Source organism: Halichoeres trimaculatus, unplaced genomic scaffold (assembly GCF_033239565.1).
Source record: "Halichoeres trimaculatus isolate MK-OKI-2021-1 unplaced genomic scaffold, fHalTri1.1 fHalTri1_scaffold_4, whole genome shotgun sequence".
In the NCBI taxonomy this organism is placed as follows: domain Eukaryota; kingdom Metazoa; phylum Chordata; class Actinopteri; order Labriformes; family Labridae; genus Halichoeres; species Halichoeres trimaculatus.
Window position 1 is genome coordinate 40,159,841 of NW_027437182.1, and position 23,492 is coordinate 40,183,332.

The 23,492-nt window shown below is 44.6% G+C and overlaps 1 protein-coding gene across 5 annotated transcripts in view; it reads left to right on the plus strand.

Moving 5' to 3' along the window:
* The window catches only part of szt2 (SZT2 subunit of KICSTOR complex), a 151,421-nt gene that overhangs the window by 67,042 nt on the left and 60,887 nt on the right, over positions 1–23,492 (plus strand). For all 5 annotated transcript variants that reach the window (XM_074668165.1, XM_074668166.1, XM_074668169.1 and 2 more), the window contains 18 exons: positions 2,189–2,360; positions 2,479–2,571; positions 2,695–2,770; positions 3,701–3,994; positions 4,069–4,204; positions 4,309–4,425; positions 4,510–4,579; positions 8,080–8,265; positions 8,414–8,698; positions 8,805–9,057; positions 12,681–12,755; positions 12,987–13,125; positions 14,820–14,952; positions 16,407–16,527; positions 16,702–16,854; positions 18,595–18,697; positions 18,966–19,080; positions 21,979–22,066. In XM_074668165.1, the coding sequence (XP_074524266.1) occupies positions 2,189–2,360; positions 2,479–2,571; positions 2,695–2,770; positions 3,701–3,994; positions 4,069–4,204; positions 4,309–4,425; positions 4,510–4,579; positions 8,080–8,265; positions 8,414–8,698; positions 8,805–9,057; positions 12,681–12,755; positions 12,987–13,125; positions 14,820–14,952; positions 16,407–16,527; positions 16,702–16,854; positions 18,595–18,697; positions 18,966–19,080; positions 21,979–22,066 (2,609 nt within the window). The remainder of the gene's footprint in view (positions 1–2,188; positions 2,361–2,478; positions 2,572–2,694; positions 2,771–3,700; positions 3,995–4,068; positions 4,205–4,308; positions 4,426–4,509; positions 4,580–8,079; positions 8,266–8,413; positions 8,699–8,804; positions 9,058–12,680; positions 12,756–12,986; positions 13,126–14,819; positions 14,953–16,406; positions 16,528–16,701; positions 16,855–18,594; positions 18,698–18,965; positions 19,081–21,978; positions 22,067–23,492) is intronic.

Sequence of the window (23,492 nt, forward strand, 5' to 3'; positions counted from 1 at the left end):
AGATTCAGCAGATTGAGCAGCACAAGCTAGACACAGTAAATCACCACAGTCCTAAATACGGGACTGTTTGACTGTTGGACTGATGGACTGATTGGACTGATGGACTATTTGACTGATAGACTGTTGAAATGATGGCCTGTTTGACTGTTGGACTGATAGACTGATGAACTGATGGACTGATGGACTGATGGACTGATGGACTGTTGGACTGATGGACTGTTGGACTGATGGACTGTTGGACTGATGGACTGATAGACTGATGGACTGATGGACTGACGGACTGTTGGACTGATGGACTGATGGACTGATAGACTGATGGCCTGTTTGACTGTTGGACTGATGGACTGATAGACTGATTAGACTGATGGACTGTTGGACTGATGGACTGTTGGACTGATGGACTGATGGACTGATAGACTGATGGCCTGTTTGACTGATGGACTATTTGACTGATAGACTGTTGAAATGATGGCCTGTTTGACTGTTGGACTGATAGACTGATGAACTGATGGACTGATGGACTGATGGACTGATGGACTGTTGGACTGATGGACTGTTGGACTGATGGACTGTTGGACTGATGGACTGATAGACTGATGGACTGTTGGACTGATGGACTGTTGGACTGATGGACTGATAGACTGATGGACTGATGGACTGACGGACTGTTGGACTGATGGACTGATGGACTGATTAGACTGATGGACTGTTGGACTGATGGACTGTTGGACTGATGGACTGATGGACTGATAGACTGATGGCCTGTTTGACTGATGGACTATTTGACTGATAGACTGTTGGAATGATGGCCTGTTTGACTGATGGACTGATGGACTGATGGACTGTTGGACTGATGGGCTGTTGGACTGATGGACTGATGGACTGTTGGACTGATGGACTGTTGGACTGATGGACTGATGGACTGTTGGACTGATGGACTGTTGGACTGATAGACTGTTGGACTGATGGGCTGTTGGACTGATGGACTAATGGACTGTTGGACTGATGGACTGTTGGACTGATGGACTGTTGGACTGATGGACTGACGGACTGTTGGACTGATAGACTGATGGACTGACGGACTGTTGGACTGATGGACTGATGGACTGATAGACTGATGGCCTGTTTGACTGTTGGACTGTTGGACTGATAGACTGATTAAATGATGGACTGATAGACTGATGGCCTGTTTGACTGTTTGACTGTTGGACTGATGGACTGATGGACTGATAGACTGATGGCCTGTTTGACTGTTGGACTGTTGGACTGATGGACTGATTAGACTGGTGGACTGATGGACTGTTGGATGCACCTGCGTGAAGATAAACATGACATCATGGTTTTCACTGAAAATTCTAGCTTACTGCTTTCACCTGAACATTGTGGGCAGCGTTTCAGAAAAGACCCACTCTGGAGGCAGTTTTTCAAAAGTTTTTTGTTTCAGGTAGGCTAAAATGCAGTTTCTGATTAAAAATTAGGCTGACAAGCATAAAAACATTTGTTGTTTACCCTTAAACTGCTGTTGTGTAAATGGCCCCTTAATGTCAAAACTCTATCAAGAAAACATTTTCAAACAGGAAGGTTAAAGAAAACTTAGGTGCGGATTCATGGCTGACATAATAACCATGGCTCCAAGCAATGCTTTAACCACTTTGAGACACTAGATGGCCTACCTCATCCAGTTACATTTAACTAAACAATACGCCACCGTCTCGTGACATGTGACTTTTACTTATTTTTATTTATTTTCATCTACAGATATACAGATTCAGTGACCAATTTCATAATGAATTATTTATAAACTTGTTGTTGACACAGAAAACCTGTAAAGCTTCTTTTTGTCCAGAGCAAATTGACAAGAGGAACTGATGAGGCACTGATGAGGGACTTGATAAAGAATTGGATCAATAAGGGCATTGGTATCATGCCAGGTCTTCTTCCTCTACACTGGATTAATGGGTTACCACATGTGTGCCTGGTCTTGGCTGTGTAGTTCTGGGTTCTGATCTCATATGCTGTTGGTTTTTCCACCTCAGTGGTTTTAAATGCTGGTCTCAGGTTTGATGGACTCCTGGTTTCCCATGAAAGAGCGCTCCTTTTTTGGGGCCGTGGTGGTGAATTCACAGAGTTCATGAGGCAGTCATGCTTTTTGTTTCATTTTAAATGTTGTGATATTTTGTGCCGGCAGTGTTGAAATGGAGGACATCAGCGAAGCAGAGTCTAGGTGTGCGGCGTCTGGTCCTTCCTCCCTGCAGATCCTGGATGAGTCAAAAACTTCCAAAACTCCAGAGTTTTCTCTCACACTACTTCACACACAGCCTAAGTGTGAGGTGTATCCAGACCTCCACAGAATAATACAGGTACTGTCCAGAGCAAACACTGTTATTATTGATAATAAATGAATAAATAATGAATAACTTCATCACACCAGGTAAACCTGGTGACAGTGGTTTCATTCTCACCTTTGTCGTTTCTCAGGATAAGTTCATGGAGATCGTGTCTCAGTACTTTAAAAGCGTGCCTTCCAATCCACACTACTTCTTCTACTGCCCGCCGTCACCCAAAAAAGAAGTGAGCTGATGAATTCTGTGTTACAGATTGTTGCTTTTGTGACTGTAAAGGTCAGAGTCGGCATGGACATGAACTGTGCAGAGCCACTGAAGGCCCCACTGTGAACGGTTTTTATCTCCTCAGGAGGAGTCTGAGGATGCTGATGGAGGGAGGAGACTGAGTGAGGAGGTGGTGTCAGAAGCTGAGCAAGCTGAGGATGGTGAGTACATTTCTTTTATCTACCACCCAATCATTTTTCCCTTAAACCAGGAGGGTCTGAACCTTTTTAAACAGGACCACATTTGGTTTAGTTTGGTTAAGTGAAAACAGCTGAGCTCCAGCAGCTCTGATGTCTTAATTAACCCTGAATGTAGTACCTGAATGCTCTGTTCATTATAGAGAAGGGTAGGAGTACTCCAGTACTTGCTGTTGACCCCATTATTTGAGTAACATTTTGTTATTAGTGCACCTGTCCAAGCGCTGCTTTGGGCAGTTATGTGTGCGACCCAGCTTTGTGTCTCTGCCAAACTGAAGGTACTCAGCAGGAAATAATTAACAGGATATAAACGTGTGACTTCTCCGGTCACGGTTAGAACACTGAACCAGATTTCAGCAAAAACAACTTTTTTACAGCAGCTACGGCAAATCTATAGGGACATGTTTATACACCAAAAGCAAAAGCACATTATACAGAACTACACAGAACCTTCTGCTACACCTGCAACATGTCAGTCAAGAAAAGAGATGTTTGGAAGCACTTTGATGAAGACATTGAAGTTATTGTGCAGTGACTGTTATGTGGCATTAAACTTGAATACCATAGATTAACTAGTTTGATAATTAACCACATGAGCTCAAAGGACAAACACAGCGGACAGAAAACAGGCAGTCTCACATCAGGCCAGTTGCTATCCCTGTTAGCACACGTCAGCTGATAGTCTTTGCATCGAGAAGAACACTGCTATGCACAATCCAAATGTAGTTCACTGACCCTGGTATGTAGACTTTGGCATTTTGTAAATGTACACATCATGTAGATCATGATTCATTCCAGATTCACTTCCAGATTGACTTCAATGATACTCTGGGAGATGAAAGCAGGGGCTGTGTGGAAACAGACCTGGATCTCATTTTTTCCTCTTCACTGTAGAAAACACTCCAGGCTCCTGCATCATGACAGAAAGCGACACAGACCTGGTGGTAGAGTACGAGGAACAACCAGAAATCAGACCCGGAGGAGACGGTGAAGACCAGTCCCTGTCAGACTCCAACACCGTCAATCAGGACCAGGACTCCTTCAGCATCCTAGAAGACGGGGACTCCCTGCTGGAGGCCGAGGGGCCCCAGATGGACATGCCCCCGTTGTTTGTTCACGTCACTTGTTCTGTCAATATGAAGAGCTGCCATGGCTCCATGCCCATTCAGACCCTACCTACCTGTCTGGGTGAGTAGAGGACAGGGACTGCATGTCAAACCTTAGGTTGGATCTCTGCTCTGACCCCAGCTCTGTATTTACAGGCGAGGTCATTTCCTGCCTGGAGAACGCAGAGTCCCTACAGACGGTGGATCTGAATGAGCTCTCAGTCACATTAGATGTTTTTGTTCTGACTCTCCCTCTGGAGATTGAAGTCATGGCTGAAATCCATCACGACAGGTGAGCTGCCTCATAGAACCATACAGAGAGCGTAACTTGTGTGAGATGGCAGCAGATCAGCTGCCCAGAGGAGGGGCCGTGTGTTAAACTGTCTTTGGATGCAGGTACACGTCAGAGAGCAGTGTGTCCCTGAACCGCTCACCTGGGCAGCCCTCCTCCTATCGCTCTGATGACGAGCTGGTGGCAGTGTTGGACAGCCTGAGGGGAGCTTGTGTTGATGGGTGGGTTTGTTTCACACTTTTTCTCTAAGACGATCCAGAGCTGAACCTTTTTCTTACTGACTCTTTCCTTTCTTTCCTCATCAGGGTCTCCAGTGACCCCCTGTCCAAACTCCCACTCCCTCACAAATTGGCCATCCTGGCCACCATGGATGAGGTGAGACTGAGTGTGACTTGTTCTGATTCTAATTTTCCTGTCAGCTTTTCTCAGCAGCACTCAGGGGAAAGGGTAGAGGAAACAACGCTCATTCTGCTGGTGTTCTGTGTTGTCTACATATACACATCCATTTATCCACATACACAAAACACAAACACAAATAACACAGGTACTTGCAGCTACTGTTTTACATCTGTCACAATTGGGGTCTAGACTAGGGAAGATTTTGGCCAACTTGGCTTTGGTGAAATGTAGGCAGTGCACAATTTTAAACTGTATGAGCCTGTGTCTGCTTCAAGGAGAGGAGGAGTGAACTGCATTCCAGTGCTCAGGTGGAAGTGAGAGTCTTTTCCCATTGGGTTTACAGATTATCTGTTGGTTGAGGGAAAATTCCACAAATAGTTTTATAGATAAAGTATTTTATTATTGATGTTTTATATAATAATAATATTTATATTATTTTATATATTGTTTTTTGTTTGTTTTGTATTTAATTTGTGTTTTTCTCTGCTGAAAATGATTTCTGTGATTAATTTTGTAGTGATGGTGGACACTGGAGCCTAACTGTCAGACAGAAAAAGGACAGAAGAGCAGAAGAAAGAGAAACAGGAGAGAGATAGAGCACAGGCTAAAGGTTAATTAGCCTAGTATAGTAGTTCATTTATTTATAAAGCACTCAAAGACACTTTATTACAGAGGATAAAAACATGGAACAACACAATAATAAACCCATGAATGAAAAAAGAAAAGCTAACAGTACATTCAGAGGCAATCATACAATAAAAGCATTTCTAATAACGTGGGTTTTAGTCAGAGGTCTGAAAGTGGACAGGTTGGGACTGTTTTAGATGTGAAGGGGTAGAGCATTCAGAGGGTTGGGGCAGAGACAGAGAAAGCTCTGTCCCCCAGGCTCAGTGCTTGGTGTCAGGGGGTCAATCAATCAATCAATCAATCTTTATTTGTATAGCGACAAATCATAACAAATGTTATTTCAAGACACGTTACAAAAACATTTACAGGTCTAGACCCGTAAATGTTAATAAAATTTTATTAGCAGAAACCCAACATCAAGACAAGATAAGGAGTCTTATCTTATCTTAATCCACCATGAGTACAGGACTTTGCAGCATTTAGCAAGTTACAATGGAGAGGAACAACTTCCCTTTAACAGGCAGAAACCTCGAACAGAACCAGACTCATGTTAGACAGACATCTGAGGAGACTGTGTTGGAGAGACAGATAGAGGAGAGAGAGTGGGGGAGAGAGAGAGAGAGAGGGATACACACACATGCTCACACACAGATACAGACACAGACACACACACACACACACACACACACACACACACACACACACACACACACACACACACACACACACACACACACACACAGAAAGAGAGAGAGAGAGAGAGAGACAGGGGTAGGGAGGGGGAGGAGGGGGTGTTGTGGCAGAGCAGGCTGGAGAGGAAGGATGGAGCCTGGTTATAGAGGGCTTTGTGGGCAAGGAGGAGTATATTAAAATGTGTTTGGAGCCAGTAAAGGTTTTGGAAGACAGGGGGGATGTGGTCTTGGGAGCAGGTGTGGGTGAGAAGGCGGGTGGCAGGGCTGGATATATTGAAGTTTGTTGAGTTGTTTCATGGGAAGCCCGTAGAAAGTGCTGTTGCAGTAACTGGGTCTGGAAGGGAAAAAGGTATGGTTCAGGGTTTCAGTGGTGGAAAAGGAAAAGCAGTGACAGAGAGGGGAAATGTTTCTCAGATGGGAGAATGCAGGTTTAATGAGTTGGTTGATATAGTGTTCCAGAGTGAGATGGGAGTAAAAAATGATACTAAGGAAGTGTAAGGACATATGGAGACAAGTGAGGACATGTGAAAACGTGTGAGGACGTGTGGAAACATGTAAGGACATATGAGGACGTGTGAAAACATGTGAGGATTTATTAGGAGCACATGTGAGGACATGTGGAGATGTATTAAGAAGTGTGAGGACATGTGAGGACGTGGAGTAATATTAAGAAGTTTTAAGGTAGTGTGAGGACATGTGTGGACATGTGAGGATGTGTGGAGAGGTATTAAGAAGGTTGCGGACATGTGAGGACATATGAGGACATGTGTGGACATGTAAGGACGTGTTAGGACATGTGAGGATGTGTGAGGACATGTGAGGACATGTGTAGTCGTATTAAGAAGTTTCAGGACGTTTGAGGACATGTGAGGACGTGTGTTGACGTGTGAGGATGTTAAAGGACGTGAGGATGTGTTAGGACATGTGAGGACGCATGGAGACGTATTAGGAGGTTTGAGGACGTGTGTGGACATGTGAGGACATGTTAGGAAGTATAAGGACATTTGAGGACTAGTGAAGAGATATTAAGAAATTTGAGGACTTGTGGAGATCATGTGTGGACGTGTTAGAATGTATTAGGACATGTGAGGACTTGTGTGAGGACAAGTGAGGACATGTGAGGACATGTTAAGAAGTGTGAGGACATGTAAGACATGTCAGGATGTATTAGGACATGTGAGGACGTGTGGGGATATATTAAGACATGTGAGGACGTGTGAGGAAGTGTGAGGACATGTGAGGAAGGTTGAGGACATGTGATGACGTGTGAGGACATGTGAGGACGTGTGAGGACGTGTGAGGACATGTGAGGACGTGTGAGGACGTGTGAGGACGTGTGAGGACGTGTGAGGACGTGTGAGGACATGTGAGGACGTGTGAGGACGTGTGAGGACGTGTGAGGACATGTGAGGACGTGTGAGGACATGTGAGGACGTGTGAGGACGTGTGAGGACATGTGAGGACGTGTGAGGACGTGTGATTGCCAGTTTAGAGTTGGAGCTGTTGGTGGTTGTGGTGAGGCCTTTGAGGCTGTTTATTCAGAGGTTCCATATATCCCAGTTGAGTTGGAGGTGGTTTACCTGTGTCCAGGGTAGGGCTGCACGATTATCGCAATTGCAATCGCAATTGCAATGTCAGCACATGCAATTACGTAATCGCAAAAGAGGATATTGCAATTGCATTCGCAATGTCAGCACATGCAATTCAGATTTTTCTCCATGATAACCAAGCAAGTCTGTAGACTCGTCATGACACAACTTTTTTTATTAAATCGCAAGCACAATCGCAATTGCAATATTGTCCACCTAATCGCAAATCGCACCTTTTCCCCAAATCGTGCAGCACAAGTCCAGGGTTTGAAGTCAGTCAGGCAGCTGCTCTGGGTGCGGAGGGTTGGAGCAGTCGAGAAAATTCTTTTCTTCTAATCATCATTCAAAATTGACTCTCCACGTTGAGTCCTTAGTGTGGTGTTAGGTCCTTACCTCGGCTCCAAACCAACTTTTTCATGAAACGGTTAATAAGGTACACTACCAGAGCTGATTCATGAGACGATTCTCTACAGCGTCAGAGCTCTGGGGTTTAACTTCATGTTCCCTTCGTGTTATCGCTCATAGTGCCCAGCTCTGAGCTTCTCTGGTTGCCCTCTCTATGTTTCAGATCCGCTGGCTTCTGGAGGATGAGATTGTTTCCGCTCTGCGTCATTCTCCAGTTATCAGCTCTGCTACTCTGCAGAAAGTTGCAGAGCATGTCGTGCGCTCCAGTGGTCGACGGCATTGTCACTGCGAGGATGTCCCGCTGCAGTTTGTCTTTGGGCCAGAGCAGTCACTGGAAAAATTCAAGGAGGCAAGACATACTCAGCAGAAGACAGATTAAAAGAATTTCTAACTTTTCTTTCACGGCTCTTTGATTCAGAACTTTCTAGCGGTTGATTGTTACAGCATGGCCCTGTTTGGTTTTTAGTCTTGATGGGCGGGTGTTGTTTGACTCACAGGAGTTTCGCAGGATGTCGTTCTCTGGCTACGTGTTGAACGGAGAGCAGGACAGATTCTACTACATGTCCCTGAGCAGACTGCACCAGCAGAGGATGAGTGCTGACAAGACGCTGTGTGCGAGCGCCCCAACCCCCCCACATCAGACCCTGCTCTGCAGCGCTGGAGCCGGAGCCGGACCTGGATCTGGACCTGGAGCTGGAGTTGGGGCTGGAGCCAGAGCGCAGGTGGATGAGACGATCCAGGGGAGTGACACAGAAGCCCAGGCAGTGGGGGCTGACAGCGAGGTAAAAGTAAAAACAGCGCTTCCACTGTTGGAGAGACTGTTCATTTGCCCTCGTGTGGCGATAACCAGCCTGTTTTTGTTTCTCTGCTGGAACTCTAAAACTGCAGAGTGAAGACAAAAGATCCATCAGATCTGCTGCCAACACCTTGAGTGAAACAGCCGCTGAAACCAGCGATCCTGTCAGAGCTCTGAGGCCCGAGGCCTACGACAGTCTCTCTCAGAGCTCTGCTAGCTTGGTAGAGGACAAAAGTCAGCCCAGTACCCTCCAACTCCAGACTGAGCCTGGAACGGAGTCAGCTTCACCCCCAAAGACCCCCTCCAGTGTCAGCCTGGCTGAATCCATGCAGTCCACCTCTCACAGTGAGTCCATCACACACACTCCATGCATCGCAGGCCTGAGCTGGTCTGTTGAGTAAATGATCGGAGACAGTGTGGGACGTTTTCCCCTGATCCTCAGCAACGGCTCAGAGAGGCAGAGAGACTGGTTTTATTCACAGCCGTGTCATTAGGGATGGAAGGGTTCACTAAATGTAGCTCAGTGTACATTGTTGTTGTTTTTATAGCCCAGAATACAATGTAACCCAATAATCCATAGTTAAAGTTTTGTTTTCATCAATTTTGTCACGTATAGTCCTGAAAAAGCTGAAAGAATGAGGCTGTTTCCCATTTCAAACATCATTAAAGCTGAGGAAAACACCGCTAGTTTCAACATGCTAACTCCTCAGTTAGGAAAGTCTTTATTGGCTGTCCAAGAAGTCACTAGATGATGCCATTGCCTAGTTTCTATAACAATCCATTTGGATGTAATTGTTGTGGACTCTGTAGGAGAGAGAAATAAGGTGGCAGAGAAAGAAAAACACCTTAAATGTGTTAATTCCTACAAATTAACTTTCTATTGTTAATTCTTGTTTTTTTTTATGTCTGAATATCAACCCTCCTCCCTTATCTGGGCTGGGGACTGACATTAATGACCCAAATGAGACACATGCGTGATTCATTTGTATGTAGTGGCCTGCTCTGGCTGCAGCTAGGAGAGACTGCTGCGAGTGAGGAGAGTAAGCTCAAAACATGCCTTTTACAACAGAGCCACCAAACGCCAGAAAATCAGTAGATTTTTCACCAGTCGCTGTTTAAAAAAAAAAAAAACTCACTGGAGGGGTCTGAAAAGTCACTTCATATAGCCACAAAGATGCTGAGTTGATAACGCTCAGACTGAGTCACAATGAATCTAAAGTGCTCGCAGACAGCAGTATGGCACAACGCCACAGGCACATCCTCTGACGGTCTCCTCCGCTCGCTACGTACAGGACACACACGCCTCTCTCCAAAACCCTCCTGCTGGACACCTTCACCTCATGCTGCACATGGGTATGATCAGAACCACACACATGCCCCAAACTGTAAAACAAAGAAAGAAAATGGAAATGTGATGAATTGAATGAAATGTGCGCCCTGAACCGAGTCGGGTAAACCGAGTCAGGTAAACCGAGTCAGGTAAACTGAGTCGGGTAAACCGATTTAGGTAAACCGAGTCGGGTAAACCGAGTCAGGTAAACCGAGTCAGGTAAACTGAGTCAGGTAAACTGAGTCAGGTAAACCGAGTCAGGTAAACTGAGTCAGGTAAACCGAGTCAGGTAAACCGAGTTGGGTAAACTGAGTCAGGTACACCGAGTCGGGTAAACCGATTTAGGTAAACCGAGTCGGGTAAACCGAGTCAGGTAAACCGAGTCAGGTACACCGAGTCAGGTACACCGAGTCAGGTAAACTGAGTCAGGTAAACCGAGTCAGGTACACCGAGTCAGGTAAACTGAGTCAGGTAAACCGAGTCAGGTAAACCGATTTAGGTAAACCGAGTCGGGTAAACAGAGTCGGGTAAACCGAGTCAGGTAAACTGAGTCAGGTAAACCGAGTTGGGTGAACTGAGTCGGGTAAACTGAGTCGGGTAAACCGATTTAGGTAAACCGAGTCGGGTAAACCGAGTCGGGTAAACCGAGTCAGGTAAACTGAGTCAGGTAAACTGAGTCAGGTAAACCGAGTTGGGTAAACTGAGTCAGGTAAACCGAGTTGGGTAAACTGAGTCAGGTACACCGAGTCCGGTAAACCGATTTAGGTAAACCTAGTCGGGTAAACCGGGTCAGGTAAACCGAGTCAGGTACACCGAGTCAGGTAAACTGAGTCAGGTAAACCGAGTCGGGTAAACCGATTTAGGTAAACCGAGTCAGGTAAACTGAGTCAGGTAAACCGAGTCAGGTACACCGAGTCAGGTAAACTGAGTCAGGTAAATCGAGTCGGGTAAACCGATTTAGGTAAACCGAGTCAGGTAAACCGAGTCAGGTAAACTGATTTAGGTAAACCGAGTCAGGTAAACCGAGTCAAGTAAACCGAGTCGGGTAAACCGAGTCGGGTAAACCGAGTCAGGTAAACCGAGTCAGGTAAACTGAGTCAGGTAAACTGAGTCGGGTAAACCGAGTCGGGTAAACCGATTTAGGTAAACTGAGTCAGGTAAACCGAGTCGGGTAAACCGATTTAGGTGAACCGAGTCGGGTTAACCGATTTAGGTAAACCGAGTCAGGTAAACCGAGTCAGGTAAACCGAGTCAGGTACACCGAGTCAGGTACACCGAGTCAGGTAAACTGAGTCAGGTAAACCGAGTCGGGTAAACCGATTTATGTAAACCGAGTCAGGTAAACCGAGTCAGGTAAACCGAGTCAGGTAAACCGATTTAGGTAAACCGAGTCGGGTAAACCGAGTCAGGTAAACCGAGTCAGGTAAACTGAGTCAGGTAAACCGAGTTGGGTGAACTGAGTCGGGTTCACCGATTTAGGTAAACTGAGTCGGGTAAACTGAGTCGGGTAAACCGAGTCAGGTAAACCGAGTCAGGTAAACCGAGTCAGGTAAACCGAGTCGGGTAAACCGAGTCGGATAAACCGAGTCAGGTAAACCGAGTCAGGTAAACCGAGTCAGGTAAACCGAGTCGGGTAAACCGAGTCGGGTAAACCAAGTCGTGTGTGATCCGTCCCATCCCCAACTGTTGCGGTTTTTCACAGCTGGGTCAAAGACTTACCAGCACCAGAGCTCCTTGAGGGGAAAAGGGGAAACGGTGAACAGCATTTCCCAAATAGGGATTTTAACATCAACAATAAGGAGCATCAGAAAAGTTAGCTTCCATACACAAGAGCATGAGTGGTCCGTCCCCTCCTGAAAGAGAGAATCTAAGAGGAATTCTGGAGAGGTTACAGCTGGAGGAGATTCAGGAGAAAAGAGGAGGGGCTGATAGTGTGTTCAGGACTACTTTCCTCATGCCTGCTACCACTCATCTTTATCTGAAAGGATTTCACATTCATTTCTTCACTTCATTCTGAGTTTGTCAGAATAAAGTGATTGTCTTCATTCAGCAGGACGTGGAGGACGCTCGGTGCTCTTGGACAGGATCAGTCCCAAAGCTAAAGACTGAAAATGGCTCATTGGTTTGAAGTTACAATGAAATCAGCTTTTTTTAGGCCTTGTCCACACATAGCTGGGTATTTTCAAAAACCAATATCCCCACTGATTCATTTTGATTTACTTTAAAATACTTTTGTCCACACACAACAGGCAAATCCGCTGAGAAGTGCGGCTGGAAGCATGTTAAACCCAAATTGTCAGTGTTTTCCCGACGTGAAATCTGTGTCAGCCAATCAGAATGAGCCCCCGTCATTGAGCGGTGACATTACAGAACCAGAAACTCTGTTTCCCAGCATCTAGATGAAACCATACAACCAGAGTTTTTCCACACACTTCACTTTGGCCGGAGTTTTCAGAGAACATTGTTTGAGTGACATAAAGCTGATGACAGGACTAAACATATAGAAAATCGTGCAGTTTCCCAGATACCCAGCTACGTGAGGACATGGCCTTAGGGGAGAATTATTCGTCAGCAGGGATCACAGAGAGCCCATCCCAGAGCCACGCCTCTGACAGAACCTTGACGTGTCTCTCCTCAGGCTGTGGCAAACTCAGGCCGAGTCGAGTGCAGAGCGTGGTGTCCAGCCAGGGCAGCCTGGACTCAGACATGCAGGGTAAGTTCTGCAGGGACTAGGTCTTTTCTGAAACACTCAGCACCATACAGCTGTTCATCAGGGCAACAGCTGAGTCCAGACGCTCAGTCCAGCATAGATCTTTTTCAAGTTTTGAAGTCTCTTTTCATTCTTTTCATTTTTATTTTTAAATCAGTGTTCAGACACATGGTCTGTATGGAAATGAGACCATACACTTGACGTCATACATTTCCTTTTTGTCTGTGTTGAAAGGATACGACGGAGGCAGCAGTGACTCTGAGTGTGAAAGCCCCACTCTGGAGGAGCTGGAGTGTCAGCCTCCTCTGATGCCAGACTTCTGGCTGATTGTAAAGGTCTACCAGGACAGAGTGAAGGTGTACTCACATTCCAGGTCAGATGTTGAAAAGTTTTCTTAACACTTCCACAATAAACAGCCTGCAGCCTGCAGCCCAAATTTACAGTGGTGGAGAAGAGTTTTCAGACAGCCCATGCGTTCCTGAAATGTTGCATTAGGTCTTTAAGTGCAGTCACAGCCCTAATACAAATCCTCCGAAAGCCTCTGAAAACGTGAAACTCACTGGTTCCGTTAAAACACACCAGAATTTTAGAGTGGTGGCTCCATTTGGTTCCAGGGATTCACTGATGAAGATGGTGGTTTTTATTGAAAGACACAGTTTTGTTGCCGTGCTTCGTGTCTTTATAAAGTCAACCCATCTGAAAGTTCTTCAGAGACAAAAACATCTGAAACAGGAAGCTAACGCAGGAAACACATCTGAAGAAACAGACTGTCAGACGGGAAGAGAACAGCTGCCTGCAGATCGTCAGGAAGTGTAGGTGCAGACCCACTCTGCAAAAACACAGGCCAAGCTTGAGCGCCCAAGGGTTTCTACTTTAAGAAAAGACCACATCCTGAGCCACGTGTGCAGGGATAACCACCAAATGACAGCACAGGAGCTTCAACAGCAGAGGTCAAACCAAACTGGGCTCCAGTGTTCCCCCTGCTCCATAGGAAAAGGTCTGTCAAAGCCATCAAGAAGTCCCTGATCAATGAGAGACAGGGTAGTTCTTCAACACACAAGAACTGGACCGCCAGGAACCGAGAGAAGACTCTGTAGTCAGATGAGTCCAGTTTCATCTTCCTCCTACTGATGTGAGGGGACGGAGAAGACCAGGCCAAGCTTCATCTCTAGCAGGCACAGGACCTACTGTCCACATGGTGGAGGCAGGATCAGGGTTTGGGGAAGCACCAAGGATTGTTTCATTCTCCAAACCCACATGCTCCCCTCTGCACATGCTCAGTTCAGGTCCAAACTGGATGTTTCAACAACAGTGACCCCTCTCCACACATTCAGAGCCAGGAGAGCTTGGCTGCAGGACCACAGGATCCAGGTCTTGGAGAGGCCAGCTCAACCCCGGACTTGAGCTCCTGATCTAGAGGTCTGTTTCAAAGCGTAAACCAAAGAGTTTAGGGAATTAGTTTAGAGGAATTAAAGCAGTAACTGGAGGAGAATGGGTGGAGATGAGCCTGAGCTCTGCTGCTGCTGACGGCAGGACCACTGAAGGTTCATCTAGTGATGAGCTGGTTGGTTGATTTTTCCTCCACTTTCCAGCACATTCTTTGATGTTCATTGACTCTGAAACAGGAAGTGTTGAGAGCTCATTGACTGAAACTGTCAAAAATTCGGTTTCCTTAGTTTTTCTTACCATGCATTTTGAAACACTAAGAAAAGTCATCTTTCCAGAAACATTTCACCATCATATTTGAGAGTGTGTAAAATTTGAAGGGTGTCCAAAAGCTTTTTCCAACCACTGTATTTTCTGGGCTGAGAATAAAAGAACTGGACCGTTTCTTCTTAAAGGGGTCCTGTTTTAGCTATGATTAAGTTAGGCTTCATAATATTAATTCTCGCTCTAATGTTCAATTCAATTATTAATCATCAAAGTATTTTTTAGGCTTGAAATGAAATTCCGGCTTTTGGCAGAGTCCCCAGAAACGTGTGAACTCTGTCTCATGTCCCTGTAGCTCTCATATTTGATCCCTCCTGGATGAGTTGTGTCTTTGAATTGGTCATGTTATTTTTGCAGGTGCTTTACTGAAGGAAAAGAGGACACTGCTAAGGAGATTGACAAAAAAGAGGATATGGAGCTTCCTGAGTATTTACGGCTTCATCAGATAATGGTCAGGAAGATCGCTGAAATCTGCAGAATAGTCAATCAGGTAATGATGCAGCACTTCAAGAACAGCTTTGAGTTTGATTTCATTTGTTATTTTCATATATGAATCCTGTTCAAGTAGATTGAATGATTTCCCTTTTAATTTAAGCGTCTCTTTGAAGGAGGAGAAACCCATCTCAAGGTTGAAACATGTCCTGACACAGAGCATAGATTTCATCTGCCAGCATAATTCTCTGTGAGGAATTTCGAAGTAATCTTGAAAAAGTCTTCCCTCTAGATATATGCCTGATTGTAAGCTGTTGTAGCTGTGAGAAGACACATCTGTGTTTTTCTGTGCTGAAAACGATTTCTGTGATTAATGTTGTAGTGATGGTGGACAGAAAGAGAAACAGGAGAGAAATAGAGCACAGGCTAAAGGCTAACGCAGGGGTTAAATGGTGCGTTCATGTGTATTCAGAGGTCAGAATTGACGAGTTCTGAGAGGGAAATTCCAACTGAAATACCCCTCAAAGCTGGACTTTCATACTGGGAATTCAGCAAATCCACACCAAATTTAGATTTAAGACACTCAACATTTTTCAGTGAACAGATGAGATAAGGGGGACAAACCAGCGAGGATCGCTGCCTTCAGTTTTACAAGCTTGATTCACTCTTTGCTTTTCTACGTCTGGGTCCTTCTAGATGTGTGTGGGGAAATGTTGGAGTTTATAAACTGCTTTAAAAGGTATTCATCCAGGTACTGGGGCATTGCTGCAAGGCTTGCTTTTCAAAACAGCTTTCAAATGACTGATTTTACCTCTGAGCTTTTCTACTGTGTGCTCAGAAACACCACACACATTTACTGTGTTCAAGATCCCCCAACTTTCTCTTTCTCTTTGTTTACCTGATTAACTCTCTGATAACAGCTGTTTGTGTATTCTTGTAACTAAATCTCCATTTCTTCCTCTGGAAAAAGCTTTTCTTGATCTTCTCTCAGTCACACCATTACCGCTCTCCAGGTTTATCACTGTTAATGAGTGGTAGACATGCGCAGTTTGACCTTGTTTGATGGGGTTTTCCTGGAGGTTCCTCTGAGTTATGTCGTGATCTTACCTGCATCTCTTTCATGGTGCAATAAGTTAACTAGATGATTATTTTTAGTTTTGAATGTGGCTTACGCTGCAGCCAAACGGGCTGTTCCAGAACAAATTGTTAGGACTGAAGGTCCAGTTTGCTTAGTGACTAAACGGGCCGAGAACACAAGCTAAAACACAAGCTAAAGGCTAAATCAGATCCTCCTCACAGACTGAAGAACAGACTGGTGTGGACCTAGAGGACCAAATACTGCAGACTGATCCCAGCTGTGGTCATTAAGATAATGTAGTTGAGTGTGTGTGTGTGTGTGTGTGTGTGTGTGTGTGTGTGTGTGTGTGTGTGTGTGTGTGTGTGTGTGTGTGTGTGTGTGTGTATGTGTGTGTGTGTGTGTGTGTGTGTGTATGTGTGTATGTGTTTATGCAGAGAATGCTGCTGCAGGACCTTCATGACAGCCATGTGTGTAACTCTCTGCTGGTGGCTGAGAGTGAAGAGGACATCTGGAAGACGGAGTCTATTTACAGGCAGAGGCTCAACACCTCCGACGGTGAGTTCATGGAGTCAGAAACAGGAAGTTCAGATCTGAAGGTTTTTTAGGTTTCAGGGGGGGGATGTTTTCACAGGTCTCTGATCAGACCCTTTCCTCTCATGTGACACGTATGGTTTATGTGAATGTGAAACCTTCCCTTGACATGCTGTGCTCATTGTTTCTGTAATACAGACTATAACACAGAGGAAAGTTACCCAGCCAGAGACTACCTGGCAGCTACCATGCAGTTCATCCCTGGACATTTCTCCTGTGATGTTGTGTGGAGCACCATCATTCACATCCACCCACGCCTCAAGATGGGTCCTAACATGGGGGTCTCCAGGGGTAAGTGGCATGGCAGAAAACTGGATCCAATTTCTAAACAAAGGTCTTCGATTCACGCTGACACCTGGGGAGCTTCAGGAAAACCACTCATGGCTAAGGCCTCTGCCCTCACACCAGCAGCTCTGACAGTGCTTGATCTGTCACTGTAGTGCAAACCAAAAAAAGTGTTTTTGAAATTAAGACCCTCCTCCAGCTGTGATGGTCTTGGTTTAGTCCCTCCTAACCAGTGGTCTTCTCTGAGCCTGATAGTGTGAATGTGTCTCTGTCAGCTCCCAGTGTTCCAGTTTAAAGAGTGGCCTGTAAAGCCTGGCTCACACTACAGGATTTTAAAAATCTTAAAAGATTCTGAAATCAGGCTGTATCTCACGCATAAGGAGAATCTTCACAGATCATCTTCTCTTAAATCTTAAACACACTCTAACAACAAGATTTGAAAATACTGACCAGCACACTACAGGATTTCACCAAGATTATTTGACCAGAGAGAGTGATGGACCACATGTGCTCAGTTGTTCTGATCTGAGGTTTTTAGCGCTCTGGTGGGACAGGAGGAGAGAGAAGCTGAGCTGTCTGCAGCGCTGCCTTTCATCCATTACGAGCACACAGAGGGACAGAGGTGAAACTGTTGCTGTATCAGCCAATAATGGCATGATCTCACACCCATCACTGATAAAACAACAGTTTGCTACTGTATGAAAATGGTGTGGTTATGTGTTATTTTTTAAGCCACTATTGAACTGGCTCGAGTGGGCCAGTGGAGCGCGCAGTCAGCTGACCTGGAGCCTTTCAGTTGCACTTTGAGCCTGCGTTTGTTGTCTGTTGTCCGGTCTCTTGTAAGGGGACTCTCTCTCTCTCTCTCTCTCTCTCTCTTGGCTGTTGTCATCCTCAGAGAGAATGAATGTTGTAATCATCCAGATAAATATCAAACAGGTTTGAAAATTATCGGTTAAATCGGGGCGAGAATCCTGTAGTGTGAGCTAGGCTTAAACTGGAGACCTTCAGCTGAATGTGTCAGTGGAGATCCAGGTTACAGCAGCTGTTCAGACACAGGAGAATTCATCCTAGTTTAGTTTGATGTATGTGTAGATACATGTCAGAATCTGCTCATCAGATCAGGATTAAATGATGATCTAAAGCTGTTTGAGAAGGATGCATCCCTCAAAGTCCTTAATCAATGGGCTCCTTTTTGAGGAGCACTTGGTCCCCTGGTCCTCCACTCAAAGCTAAGTGAGCAAATCCATCTGCAGTGAATCAAACATGACTGAAACCAGCGCAGATTGAATCTCCTCCATGCTAACAGGCAAACACTTTAATGGCAGGTTTTATTTTCCTTATCAGAAGGTTCCAGGGCAGAAGTGTAGTACCCTGTTTCTACACTTTACTCAGTAGGAGTCCTTCCCCTGGTCTTCGGGGACTGAAGATGTCCCATCCTGGACTTCATTGGGACAGCACAGGATTTAAAAAGGACTATAAGCGGGGTTTGCAGACGAGACCGAACAGCTGAGATAGTTGGCGTCCCCAGGATCAGTCACAGTCTGCCCATCTGTCAGAGTTAGATTGCTAAACTTATCTGTACCTCAGTCCTCCTTTATATTAGTTATGAGCCCAGCAGTTCTTCTCCCCTTCACACTGCACATCCTTTTATATTCATGAGATCAATCAACCTTTGATTGTTTCATAAAGTGATGCTCATCTGGAACTTGATTTGCAGACCTGTTTCACATCTTTATATTTTCACAGCGATCCAGGCCCTGCGCTCTGTGCTGAACTCGTTCTGTGTGGTCAACCGGAAGAACATGTTCGTCTACCAGGAGCGTACCACCAAATCAGTCTTCTACCTCAGGTTGACTTTCCCTCTTCATCCCTTACTCCAATCCCTCTTGGCTGTAAATTGTGAATACCAATAATGACTGTGTGCAGGATCAATTGAAGGTTTCCTATACATGCAGGTGTCAACGAAGGGGGAGTTAAGGGGGAAATATTTCCACCTAAACACACCAAAGTTTATACCAATGGGAATTTTTCCAGAAGTATCATTGCCACCTGAAGATCCAGAGCTCAGGTGTTTGGAGACTAACTGCCGTTCCTGCTCTCTGTGTTGACATTTCCAGACTCTGTGAAACATCGCTGACAGGGAAGTACTCAGACATGGATGGAAACCTTCACACCACCCGCTCTGTTGGACTCGCCAGGAGTCAGGAGCCCTTATCACCTGATGACCTTATGGTAAGACAACAACGCTGTGTGGAGCCAGTTTGGCCACAGCAACAAGAACTCTTGTGAGCCTGTGGTCAGTGGGAAAACAGGAAGGGGGTCTGTTACACTCTGTACTGTCAGCAGCATCGTGTTGTTCACTGTGATGGAAACAGCTGTTGGTTGGAAGAGTTTAACAGTTCATTAATATGAGCTGTAGATTCAGTGAGTAGGAGTTAATCTAGCCATTGTTTGTGTGGAGAACAGTGATTCCCAACCTGTGGGCTGCCGCCCTCTGTTGGGCTGGGAAGGTGTTGCAAGTGGGCCGCCAAATCATTACCAACTAGTAAAGCCCTCAGAGACACAGACCTCCACCAAGCACACTGTGATTGTCGCCAACTTTTTAGTCCTACTTTAATGTTATACTTCCTTTCAGCAGACTGTGCTTCAATTTGGTGTCAGTTGCAGGTTTGTACCATAATTTGTAGGGCTGTCATTTTAACGCATTAATTAGATTAATTAATTACACCGCAAATTAACGCGTCATAAAAATTAACGCAGATTAATCTGGAGCCCAAACCCGCGAGGCGTTCAAAGACCCACTTATTTTCAAATGTCTAGCATTTACAAACCATTTGTCCTACATGAAAAAAGTGGTGTTCTCGTCAGATTTTCAAATTTCCGACGGTCCCTGAATGTATCACCTCTAGCAACATGCTTTGAACCGGGGGGAAGAGAGAGCGCTGTTAAAGGATAATTTCGGTTTATACAGCTTTTACATTGTTTATAGAATGAAGTAGAACAAAATACTCACCCAGAAGGTTTTCCTGATCCAAGCAGTGCTTCAGGAGATATTTACATCCAAAATCGTGCAGCGGACGTCCGTATAATGGGATCCATCGGGGGCATAGACATTGCCGCTCCTAAAACTGCGCAGTACTCTCTGGAGCACTGACTCCTTTCTTTGAGGGGCAAGCGTAAACAAAGTCTTTGTCAGTTCAGAGATCAGTACAGCCACACAGCGCTGTCTGGAGTGACACAGACTGCAGCAGAGGACTATCTCGGAGCCGAGCATGATGGAATATTGGTGAAAAACGAGTTTTTGGACGATTAATGCCGTTTTAAGGAGCGGCGCTGTCTATGCCCCGATGGATCCCATCATACGGACGTCCGCTGCACGATTTTGGATGTAAATATCTCCTGAAGCACTGCTTGGATCAGGAAAACCTTCTGGGTGAGTATTTTGTTCTACTTCATTCTATAAACAATGTAAAAGCTGTATAAACCGAACTTATCCTTTAAGGTGACTGCCGTCCACATCTCGTTTATTCACACGTCCTTTTTGAAAATCTACAGAAAATCAACCGTTTGCTCTAGCTCAACTCTGTAAAAAACAGGTCATTTTACACTCTCTACTGCATCAAACAAGTCCTGAATGATCGAAGAAGGTCTTGTATTTAAATCTAAAGAATTCTTTGAAAATTTCCTTCCATCTTCCTGGTGTCATGTTTCAGCTTGGGGCTGCTCTGCACCAATGAGCAACAGTTTGTGTGTTCAGAGCATGTAAAACTGAGAATACTTCACTTTTCTTTGATCCAAGACTTGAATTAAGTGTTTTGTACATAGTTCCTCACAGTTTTTAGCCTTTAGCCCTGGTTCTCCTGACCTCATAGAAGTATAGAAGTTCATATTGCAGTGAAAATTGAGTCCACATCGAGTAAAAATGTGAACAGAAGCAAAAAAAACGTCCTAAAAATCAAATCAGCTTATCTTAGGTGCAGGACTGTGTAGAGTTTGTAAAAATAGAACCATAACACTTTTTTCATTTGTTCCTTATGTCTCAGGATACCTACAAATGTGTTGTATATATTCCCACCTTATTTTTAAATGTCTTTTAATGTAAGTTTAATGTCCTGAAATTCAAATTCTTTATTTTGGGACCTTAAGCAGATATGAGATTAAAAGATGATTAATTAGATTAATTAATTACAAATCCTGTAATTAATTAAATTAATTTCTTTAATCGCCTGACAGCACTAATAATTTGTTACCTGACAGTGTTGAAAATGAAGATGGCCCATTGCAAAGCAATCCGACCATTTATTGTGGAGTTGTATACACACATGGTGAAAACAGCCCTATCTCACAATGATAAATAAAAATACTTTATTTATCCCAAAGGGAAATTCAGGAGCCACTCCAATTTGCAGCCACATAAAGAATCCTTAAAAAGGTTCTGGATCCAGACAGTGATCCCAATCACCTCCAAAATGTAAACACTTTTTCCTTATCCCATTTTGAACATTTCCTGAAAAGTTCATCAAGATCAGTTTGTTAGTTTTTGAGTTATGTTGTTCCCAAACAAACAAACACGCAGACAAACAAACAAACTCTCCCAAAAACATGACCTCCCTGGCGGAGATAATAACATTTTTCAAATGTTGAAACTCAGTTATGTTGATAAGGATATTCATTTTTAAAAATGTTTTTGTCATTATTTAGTTTTGTTTGTTACTTATTAGACGTGTGACAGGGCGCAGATGACCTAGCAGTCTCACCCCATGAAGTGCGCCCTCGAGAGGCTGGTCTGGGTTTAAATCCACGCCTGTGGCCTGTTTCTGGCCTGTCACTCCCCTCTCTCAGCCCAAAAACTGGGGAAAAACAAAAGAATGGGACATGTGAAGAGCAAATGAGAGGGAGCTTTTGTAATGGGTAAGGCCACTTTGGGTGAGACCACACTGCACTATTCACGTCAGTCCCCTATGTTCAATTTTTACTTTAAGAAGTGCTCTGAGAAGGCGTTACATGGCCTTCATATTCAGGGGTTGGTGGTTGGCTGTAGAAGCTTTTGTGACTGAAAAGTGGGCTCTGAGTTGGAAAAGGCTGGAAACCACCGCTCTGGAATAAATGATGGATGCTGTCCTTCCTCAGGGCTCCAAGTCTTCTCTGGATGGCTCTCGACCAGTTGGACAAGTGGACAAACACATCCTGCTGCTGGTTCATGGAGTGGGAAATGCAGGTAAGCGCCAAAACAAAAACACAAAATGATCAAATTTAAAGGAGAATGATAACCAGAACTTCAAAAGGTGACAGACAATTAGAAGATGTGACCATGAGGAGAGCATCATGGTCAGATGCAGCTGTTCTGTTCTTGGTTGTAGACTGCAGGTTTACCTCGTACATCCTTCCATCTGTATTGATTTCTTCAGACTCACAGGAACCTTAAAGTGACTCTGTTACGGGGCCGGATCTCAGTCAGAAATCTCTGATACTTGTATCAATACCCATATCTTCACTTCAGTAACCATACCTGAACAATACTTTTTTTGTTACCAATTTAATAATATCAATTCTAACAAAAAGAAAATGACATTACACATTACAGTTCAGGTGTTGGGTTTTATTTTTCAGCTGTAGTTTTTTCCTCTCTGAAAACTTTTCTTACAAAGAAAAATAAACAACAAACAATTGTACTTGCAAAAGAACAGCTGTAAACAAGTGACAGGTCAGTATGACCTGAGTACAGCGTAGATATGTTAATAAGTAAAATGAACTTTCCTCTGCACATTCCTGGTTTCTTTAGGGCTTTTTTTAAGTCAAATTAACAATCCCCCTCTTTTATCCGGGCTCAGGACCAGCAAAAATGACCAGAGAAAGCAAAAGCGCAATTGATTGCATGCAGACGTCTTCTGAGGCTGCAGCATACAACATGGCATTGTCAGGTCTTTTCACGTGATTAGCCCTTTGGGTACTGAAACTAGACAACTAAAGAAGAGGTGTGTTTTGATACTCGGTACTAAAGAAGCATTTTGGTTGATGCCATGAAGGAACCCAAGTCTGGTCCCTAGCCCTATTCTGCCATGGACCCACTGCCAGCTACCATCTTTGTCCCAGAGCCGTGGGAGAATCTGTACTCACTGTCACTGTTAATTATGAGGAGAGAGCACGTTTGAGTTTCTGACCTTACGTTTGAGTCCACACACTGCTCACCAAACAGTGTGTGTGGAGTGTCCATGAGAAGTCCCTAATCCTGCATACTTAGTTTTTTTAGAGGAGCTTAAATAACCAGAGTCCTGGCACTGATAATGCATTAATGTGCTGCTGTTTCTCTCTTTGCAGCCTTGATGGCGCTCTGGTTCTAGGTACATGATCTTATTTTAGACCAGCTGGGATTGAACGAGCACTTTCTCAGTGACACAACCAATCCCAGTCCTGGTCACTGAACTCACTCCTTTATGAACTGATGATCTGTGTCGGTTTTCTCTCCACACCACTGTGCTCTGCTGACTTTTAGAGAAAGAGGAACATATGAACAAAGAAGACACATGTGTGAGCGGTGATTTAACTCACCCTAATGTATCACAGCAAGTGACTTTTCTCTTTGAGCACTGAGCTGGTTTTACCTTGGCTGTCTGTTGGTCTCCTCTTCTGATGGGGTTTGTGTT